The sequence below is a fragment of the Zea mays genome, chromosome 7 (genome assembly GCF_902167145.1).
Source record: "Zea mays cultivar B73 chromosome 7, Zm-B73-REFERENCE-NAM-5.0, whole genome shotgun sequence".
Taxonomy (NCBI): Eukaryota; Viridiplantae; Streptophyta; class Magnoliopsida; order Poales; family Poaceae; genus Zea; species Zea mays.
In genome coordinates, this window is record NC_050102.1 from 140,098,386 (window position 1) to 140,108,557 (window position 10,172).

At 43.9% G+C, this 10,172-nt stretch overlaps 1 protein-coding gene across 1 annotated transcript; it reads right to left on the bottom strand.

The window, feature by feature from the left end:
- Positions 1-728: 728 nt before the first annotated feature.
- Positions 729-5,101, bottom strand: LOC103632950 (NAC domain-containing protein 92). The gene is made up of 3 exons (XM_008654658.4): positions 4,461-5,101; positions 1,959-2,245; positions 729-1,847 (listed from the first exon to the last, which is right to left on the bottom strand). The coding sequence occupies exons 1-3, from the start codon at positions 4,663-4,665 to the stop codon at positions 1,209-1,211; spliced, it is 1,131 nt and encodes a 376-aa protein (XP_008652880.1). The 5' UTR covers positions 4,666-5,101; the 3' UTR covers positions 729-1,208.
- Positions 5,102-10,172: the final 5,071 nt, after the last annotated feature.

A 10,172-nucleotide genomic window follows, 5' to 3' on the forward strand; every position in this document is an offset into this window, starting at 1 on the left:
CGTAAGCTTATGTCCGACGGCTGGCAGCGTAGCCGTCGGACATAACGCTCTATTTCCGAGAGCCAGAGGTGGCCGTCGGACATAAGCTTATGTCCGACGGCCTCGTAGGCAGCCGTCGGACATAAGCTGACCGTCGGATGTTTGTTATTTTACTGTAGTGATCTAATTGATTTTTAAATAAAAAGGACACCATATTTAAATGTACCTGGGGGCTCTTTCGTACAGACTACCGTTTTCGAAACTACAGTCCGTTTCATCGAAATATTTCATGGCGTTTTAAAATCAAAGTATTTTATAGAACCATGAATGGTGTTTCTTTTCTAAAGCATCCAAACCTACCCCAGTGGAGCGCGCGCGTTGCACGATATATTGCGTAAGCCCCCACCCCACAAATGTACTCCGAAAGTACGAATCTGCTTGATGTTTCTCCAACGGGAAATCCAAGTCAAATCTGCGGACATGTCCCGGGTGCTGGAGCAAATCCGGCAGGCTGTCGCCCCAGCTAGCTGTGTGCTTGTCTTCGTCGAAGAAGAAACTTGCCACCACGCGCAGGCAGGGGCGTTTTTGTGATGACCATTCGTCCATTCCTGGAACCCCAAGTCACGTAATCACAGCACAGAATTCAAAGGTTAGGTTTAAAGGAAACGTGCACATATATCTATCAGAAACTGGTTAGGTTTGAAGAAAACATGCACATTATATTTATCAGAAACGATCACACGGACCAGTAGTCCAGTACACCCCAGCCTCTCATGTTATGTATGAGCTCATAAGTAGCAAGCTTGTTTTCGGTACACACGCATGTTATCAACCTATCCATCCTCTGATTTCTACAAGCCAAGCAGACAACAAAACTAACAATCCCTTCTAGACAGACAACGCTAAAACCTTTTGCTTGGAACCTCTAAAACTAATAGTTAGCTACTAAAAATTAGTTGTTGGGTTCCAAAAACACCATCAGCTAATATCATAACTAATTATTAGTTTAGCTCTAGGAGTTCGAAACAGTACCTTAAATCACAACAAGAAACTGGACTACAACAGCGGACTAATTAAACTAAAGACACATCAAATCATTTCGACCTATACATGATCCATAGACCAACATCACGTTGTCACACGTTGCTCGATCGGCACTTTTGGCGCAGCATGCATGCCAGCAGCCAGCCACGCATGCACTCCGATCCACATCTACGAGCTACTAGAGTCTAGACCTGGTAGCCGGCAGGCCAGTACCTCTCCACCAGCTGCTCCACGTCCAAGCTCTGGTACCGACCCCCGGCGGCCGCGTCGGCGACGAACCCTCCGTCCGCTCCGGGCACGATCACGCAGCCGCCGAGCCCCGCCGCCGCCATCTGCTGCTGCTGGTGCTCACCCGCCACCACCTGATGACGATGGTTATTACCGGTGCCGGCACAACTCGGCGCCGCCGTCTGTCCGCTCATCGCCATCGACATCGTCGCGTGGAATGCTGTCGGCGGCAGCGACGGCGGCATGGCCGGCGAGGCGCCGAGGTTCAGGCTGAGGCCGCCAGAGAGCGCGAACGACGGTGGCGCCCCGGCGGCGGCGGGGTTCATGTACGCCGACGCCGACGTCCCGGGGTGCGGCGCCGGCTGGATGTGCGGGTGCAGCCCCGGCGTGCCGCGGGCGAAGCGCGCGAGCTCGGCCAGGTCGGCCGAGGTCATGTACGGGTAGTTGTGGTGGCGCGCGAAGGGGTCGTGCTGCAGCAGCGGTGGCACCATGTCCAGCGCGTACGGGTGGTGGTGCAACCGCGAGTGCGCGTTGTTGGACGGGTACTTCTTAGCGCCGGTGCTCTTGGCGAACACCCGGCACACCACCCACTCGTCCTGCGTGCCATACAAATTAACGACCAAAAACATCTTCAATAATTTGTCTATCTAGGATCATAATTAAATTCCGCCCAAAATTAAATAATATCGTGAAATATGTATATATACCTTATTAGATTTGGGGACTGATCTAGAGGAGTGATGCAGACGATACTCATGCATGACCCAGTTTGTCTTCTCGCCCCGAGGAGCTCTTCCTTTGTAGAACACCAGGGTTTTCTTCATCCCTACTAGCTCTGGCGTGGCTGGTAGCTGACCGGTGAAGATTTCCTTATCTTTCCCCGTTGTCTTCCAGTAACCAGCGTTAGTGGCACGGTTTGTTCGCACACCCGTTGGGTACTTGCGGTCCCTCAGGCTGAAGAAATACCACTCTTTTTCTCCCAGCTTCGCTTTCTCTGGCAACAATTCAACAAATAAATCCAAGTTTCATTTTTTATGTGTGCATAAATGAACGCAACTTTTTTCAAAGCTAACTTTTAACCGGTTATATACATTGATGGCTCATGAGAATTATATTATCATACGGTAGTATACCCATAGATTTTTTTCTATCTATATGTAATATTTTGTGTGTGTGAGAGAGAGAGTAGCCCTCCCTCTAAAACAATGCTTCAGCCACTCACACAAAATCTTGTCACTTGAGTTGCATGTATGCAATCCACCCATTTAAAAAGGCTTTGACCATCAAGAACATGAAACAAACAATTTTTCCATATTTTTCCATATACTTTATATCTGTTGTCGAGGGGGGGAGCATATATATACGTTAATAAGTCGATCTCCATTGACTTATTCATCATCTATCAGTGCAGTTTACAGTGCAAATTAGGACGTGTTTGGCAACAGAGTTTTTAGATACTACAACTTTGAAATACTATGGTTTACATTTGTTCATGGAAAAAATACTACAGTTTTCAAAACCACACTAAGGGTCTGTTTGGGAATGCAGTTTTAAAATACTGTAGTTTTGAGATACCATAGTTTACAATTGTGCATGACATAAATAATATGGTATTGCTTTACCACAGTAAAATTACAGTATTGCTCAAAACCGAGATCTGTTTGGTTCTATTGGAAAAACAAAGTATATGTAGAGAGAAGAGAAAAAAACTGAGGTCCTGAGTGGAGTTTCGAAAACTCCAAAAATACCACAGTTTTGGGTAAACCACAGTATTTAAAACTGAGTTTTGACTGTACAAACCAAACACCTTTTGAACTCCAATACTGTAGTATCATCAAATACCATAGTATTGTTTCAAAACTGCAAAAATACTACAATTCCAAACAGGGCCTAAATCCACACTTTTCAAAAATACTAAGAATTGTTTGGCCATGTGCCCTCTCACGTACAACATACGCATCACAGGCAGCGCTATGGCTGCTAAGCCTTTAAAAACTAAAGTCCAAGTGGAGTTTTCAAAATTGTAAAAATACTACGGTTTTAGGTAAACCATAGTATTCGAAACTGCGTTTTACTCGATACAAGCAAACAGATTTTGGCTTTCTATACCATAGTATTATCCAATACCATAGTATTCCTTTAAAACCGTAAAAATACTAAGATTTCAAATAGGTCCTTAGTGTTTGACAAGACCATATACACAATCTGTTGACCATAATCTAACCGAATTAATGACACATGCAGTCATTCACGAGGGGCCGGTAATTTCGAATTAGATATGTTGAGAATAAAACTAAAATCAAGGATAAAAAATAGTTGTGCCTTTGAGAACAAACAACTAATTAAGACCGTGACTCCATGAGAGCTTGAAATCTCCAGGCACTTCTTTTAGAAGAGAGGACGGTCATATGCATAATACACACGCCAAAATAAAGGCAGAAGATAAGAGAAGACCCCAAGATAGAGATAAAGATGACAACATATACAGTTAACTTATATTATAGAAATAGCAAGCCGAAATAAACTAATATAAGGATGACCGATTAGACAGCAAGAACATAAAACTTAAGGCGGAATAAAGAAAACTTTGAGACCCATTCATTATAATTTAACGAGAGGTGCAGTGGTGGTTTGAGCCTTTTTATTCTAACTTTTGAAAAACTTGCACCAAAAGCATGATAATTAGAAAATTCCTCCCACGAGTAAGGCAGACGCATGGAAATTAACGATGCCCACATCTACACGTACATTGGATTAGTGGATAGCTGGATAACACAAGCTAGAAAACAATAACATGATGATACTATTAGATGCATGGATTTACGCGTATGTGCATGTAGTTCTTCCTGCTATCCCTAAAAAGGTAAGCGACCTTAAATTAGAAAGAGAAAAGATTTTTTTTTTACTTGTAGTAGATTGGTAAAACGCGGATGTTTTTTTTTTGAAGTGGATAAAACGCGGATGTTATTGTTAAGAAAAAAACCATAGCTTTTAATTTGATGATGAATTGTGGTTCCTCTAATTTCTCTTTTTACCTCTTGTAATATAATTTAAGTCAAAGGTCTTGCCCCCCGTTATAAAAATTGGCGATGAATCATTGGTGGAGTTTATTAATTGAGATTTGATCGTGAATAACTGACGAACTGAGTATGCTGTATGCATGCATGTGCGTGTACATATATATACAGTTGGTTTCCTCCGATCCTTACCCGGGAGATCCCATGGCTCGCACTTGTTGAGGTCGACCTCGGCGATGGCCCTCGCCGTGAAGCTGGCGTCGGCGATCTTCTGCCGCAGGTAGTACGTGATGAGCTCCTCGTCCGTCGGGTGGAACCTGAAGCCCGGCGGCAGGCTCTCCTCCTCCTTCTTCGACTTCCCCCCTCCACCACCAGCTGCTCCTACTGACGCTTCCATACTACTACTACTCGATCACTTACCCAGATCAATCGGGACCGATGATCTATAAGGCCAGAACGGAAAACCCTAACCCTATCCAACTGCTAGAAAAGATAAAGAAAGCTCCCTGTTTCTTGTTGCACTACTTGAAGAGGACGGCAGCAGGCAACTATAACGGATTCCAGAACGAACTGATTTGACAAAAAGTGTTTAATTTGATAAAGAGCTAGCTCTAGGCGACGACAGGAGGAGGAAGAAGAACACACTGCACACACGGCACGAGAGGTCGAGAGCTCGCTCAGCTAAATTAACTTCTTTGCCGGCCGGCCGGCCTCTCTGAAGCACTTGGGGGCGGTACGGTGTTCTTTTCAGTTTTCACGCAAGCGCGCGGGCAGAGATATAGGGGGGCGGGCCATGAGGGCTTGGCGAGAGAGACGCCTCGGAGAAGCTTTTACCTACTAGCTAGGGGCCAGGGGGGTCTCGTGAGCTAGAAGCTGCTGGCAGCCGGGTGTGTGCGTCGTCGCATGTCGCGCGCGTCTTGTTCCACGCGCTAGCCGCTGTATCTTTCAACTCGCCGGGTCATCTTCATCGCAACAGTGTCTGTGCCCAGGGATATGACCGACCGTACGTACTCGCCAGTAGTGTGCAGTACGCCACGTCATTTATCTGTTGCTTAGCTAGTCAATTTGACTATGAGATATATAAGTGATTGGTTAAACACACGTACTGTTTCATAGCATCGATTGAGCTGTACCCATATATGCATCTCAATGCACGCTTACAGCTAACAGTTGCATTCTATTTATATATACAGCTCAGCTCGCCGGCCGTGTGTTCAAAAATAAACATCAACGGCTAGACTAGCCTAGTTCAAAAATAAACATCAATGGCTGATGAGGAGGGTCATGAAGGCTAGAGGCTAGCTAGTCATACATGCATGACTTCTTTTGCAAAATTTCATTTTTTTTTTGTTTTAATATATTTGCAGCACAAAACTTACCGCGTGCTTGCCAGAGGTGCACTACAGTAAACGGAACAACGTCCGACGGCCAAAACCGTCGGACATAAGGTTCAAACCGTCGGAAATAAGTTATCTCCGACGGCAATGCCTTATCTCCGACGGCAATGACGCCTAGGTTTCGTTAACTTAATTAGTTATGATTACTAATTAACCACACTAATACAATAGCCACTAATTAACCAAACTAATACAATAGCACTACAAAAAATCATTTCACGGGACCCTAAATCAAATAAAACAACCTTATTTCCGAGGGCTTAATAATTACCCTCGGAAATTAAAAGTTTAAATTATATAGCCACTAATAAATAAATTAAAACAAGCTAATTTAATTGTATAATTAAATTAAGCCGTCGGACATAACAAAACTAAACATTGCTACTAGCAAACAATGAATATTTATACACAAAATTATACTAAAATTTTTAAAATTGCTCACTTTGCCGGACGATGAACCGGTGAAGCGAGCTCCGGCGGGGTCGGGGCGGGCGCCGGTGGCGTTGGGGACGGGGGCAGAGGCTCCGGCGGCCGCGGGCTGCGTCAGGGCGGCTCCGGTGGCGTCGGGCTTCGTCGGGGTGGCTTCGGTGGTGTCGTGCTCGGACTGCGCGTCGGGGCAGGAGGGGAGGTCGTCGGGCACGGGCTATGCTTGGGCGGCGGCGGCGGCACGGCGACGGCGTCACGGCGACGGCGGCGGCGGCGGCTTGGCTGCATATGCGCGCGTTAGAATGAAACGATGCGCGCTCGGGCGGGGACGGTTAAAACTCTTTATTTCCGACGGCACCTAGGAGGCCGTCGGACATAAGCTTATGTCCGACGGCCAGTGGGTACAACCGTCGGACATAAGGTTATGTCCGACAGCCAGTCTGACAGCCGTCGGCTGTTTTCTGTTATTTTCGACGGCCGCTGTTGGCCGTCGGACATAACCTTATGTCCGATGGTTGTTATGTCCGACGGTTGCTTAGGGGGCCGTCGGACATAATACGACCGTTGGAATTTTGTGGTTTTACTGTAGTGGTGAAACGCTGAATAGCTTAGTGTGGAGAAGAACTTTGATCTAAGTGTTGCTTCACAGGGTAGGGATATTTTTTGCTGCCTGTTATGTTGTCCAGAGACATACACTACTACAATTGATGGCTTAGGGCAATTGCTGAAAACGCTTCTTCTGTATCATTGCTTTTTTGCTATTAAAAAAATGCAACTACTTACACTACTGTCCTTCTGTTACTACTGGTAAAGTGTTCAGCAGTCTAGTAGTTAGTTATCTTCTGTTACTGCTTCGTGGTGTTAGTTTAATTTTCTTCGGCATGCAATAAGTTAGTTTGTTAAATTAAATCGAAATAAGTTAGATTATTACAAATATAATCCATATATGTATACACTAGATATAATGGCCTCTTAGGAGGAGCTTATACTGGTTTTTGTTTTGAATATCTACTACTAGCTACCTGTATAGGAACTGCTGCAACAGAAGGATTAAATTTCACATCAACTCAATAACATCTTTGATGAGCAGCATCTTTCATGTCCTTTTACCATCCTAATTTAATTTTTAGGTTAACTTACTAATTTGGTATGTTTTAGTCGTTTTAGCATCCTATTTGGACATTATATTCATTGATAAGTTTTTTTGTTGTGCGTTACATGCAAAGGGTTTCGTGGAAGCGAAGTATGGTTTCACAAGTATGTTCACTTTGGGTAGTGGTAGTGAAGAGGCTCATATTTTTTTATTCTTTTTTATCTGTCTAGAATCTATTTATGGAGATGAAGTGATGCATGTATTAGATTGCTTGGATATTGTTAGATGCTACTTGAATCAAACTTTTGCATGAATTGGACTCTTATTTCTAATTTTATACAGTATATATTTTTTTCTCAAAACATATTTTCAGAACCTCATTGCATTGTCAAACCAACATCATGATTTTCCAAACAACACAACAGGCCGACAAGTCAGATCAGGGCAGACGCGTAACAGAGGGAGCTTGAGGAACTGACTGCCAATCTGCCATCCTCCCTTGTGAAACTTTGTTCATGTTGGAGCTGTATGCATGCTAATCTCCCACCCATGGGAAGGTTTCTGAATGGGAGCAGACAAATAACCTCTCCGTGAAGTCTCCCCTCGAGGCATAGAGGAGATTACGATGCACATAAGATTCCCTCCCCTTTTTTTTCTTCCCTGTGTTAATCACCTTGAGTTGCCAAAGTATCCATAAGAGGAGGAGCGGCAGGGGCGCCGGGCCTGGGTTCCCTCTAACCCCAACCAACCCGTAGAAAACAATTGCAGCAGCAGCAACAACAAACTGTTCATCACTTCACAAGTCATCTACAAGCCTACTCTAGGATTATTCCCTTGCGCTGTTGTTCATTTTGTAGCTATCTTGCGGTGTCTTTTTCTTTGGTCTTCCTTAATCATTGGCACAGAAATGGCTAGTTGCTGTTTGTGGCACAATAAAATGGGCATTTTCGTTTTCTTTTGCACATGGTGCATACAGTTTGTTATGATATTTGTAATTCCTAACGCTCAGCAAACTCAAGAGTTCATGTATGCTTAGTGGGACACTGGGACTACTTGAATCGTGTTAGCTGGAGGACCATGACCCGGTTGGTAGTTTAACTGATATTTTCTCAGAGGCCAAATAACCCCCTGACATTTGTACGACATTCACGTGTTTCAAACAAAATTGCTAATGTTTTCAGTCGAATAAATGCTCAGAGATGTAGGAGGTGGCAGCCAAGCACCACAGGTTGCACAACTGAGAAACGTTGGAAACAGAGTGTACCTAACTGTCATCGATCTTCTCCACTTGCAGGACAGGAAGACACTACCTTGCATTGTGGCGGTCCCCATATTGATCCAGTTCTTGTGAATATCAAGACAACGACAGCAGGACGCAGTCTTGACCAACAAGGGGTGCTATAGGAGGACAGCAATTCAAGCAGGTCGGCTGCCCAAAGGCACAGGCTCTGATGATAACCTGAATCTTGGCCATCACTCACATGCCGCAGCAGTACAACACCTCAGATTATTCCCTAAAAAACAGTTCTTCTTTAATATCCTTACCCAAATCTAGGGATCTTGTTCATGTGGACCACCCAAATAAATTGCAGCGCTCTCTGACCAGCTCTGTCATACCTATGCTCGTTCAGAAGAAAAACAAAGAACCGTTTTGTCATGTTTAGGCCCTCTCATTTTCTTTGCGCTAATTTGTCTCGGCGTGCAGACACTGATAGTTGAGTAGAGCTGAATATCTGTACATTGACTAGATCTCCGCTGAAAGATACTGGTTTTGGCTGTGCCTGAAGTTTCTGAATTTCTTGTGGCAAGAACTGACAGCTCAAGCCACCGGATCATGAATTTCCCTGACTGAACCATGCTTGGTTGGTTCCCATGCATATCATCAAAGCAACATGCAGCGATCTGAGAAGACTGGCTGGTACCTGCCTACGAACAACTATTGCGTAACATCTGAAAATGGCCCCATGAAAAGGAAATTCAGGAATTGATAGTTCGAAAAGGTTGGTGCAGTGACTCCAGGGGGGCATTGTGCATGGTTGCTGACGTGGTTGCACTGAAGCGTGATTCACAAGAATATGTAAAAGTTTTCTTGTGGGCCAAAATCCGTCTTTGGTTTTCTTTCCAGGTTTGATCATTTCCATAAGTTTTGGGTTGGTTCCTTGTGGGTTCAGTTTTCTCGCCCTCTCTCGGCATCTCTTGACCTGCAGCTTCATTGTCATTGAAGATGAAATATCACAACATGATCCAATTTGTATTTGTTCCCAGGCCTATGCTGGTTGCTATGAACCATGCATGAAAATGTACTTGGCTATGGAAAAATCTTGGCCCGACTTTGCAAAATCCAAATGCGGCAGTTCAACAAAAAGGCATTTTTTTCATGGACGAATTCTTTTCTTGGGTGGAACATGTGAGGTGCACAACGTTGTCAACTCAGATTGCTGGATCCTTCGCTGCTCCACCCATTCTAATTTGTACTTCATTCTAAAGTATAGATTGTTTTAGATTTATTCTATGTTAGATTTCTCTATATTTAATTAAGTTTACAAAAAATGTAATACCTAAAATTTAGGAGGTATCAAAAAATAATAATAATGCCTTGGAATTTATAAAGGTCTAAGAGCAACTTCAAAAGAACGTATAAACTAACCCCAAAATAGATATTAGTCAAGAATAGTGATTTTTTTACTCCAACAGCTCCCTCATTCTTTCCCCAAAAAAATCGCGTCCCGCATTCACAGCCTCCTATCCCTCATATTTTGGTGTGTTTCATCCTCCCAAATCCATTCCTCAACTTATCGTATCATCCACAGCCTCTCGACGACTGTACAGATCGCGCCGCATATCATATTTAGAGGAGTTGTTGGAGTACCCATCATGATTCACTCTTAAAACTTTTTAGCCTACTCTTAATAATCAGTTTTTGGGTAAAATTTTTAAAATCCTTTTGGAGTTGCTCTAAGTATTACTTTTTCTCTTTTTGCATATCCA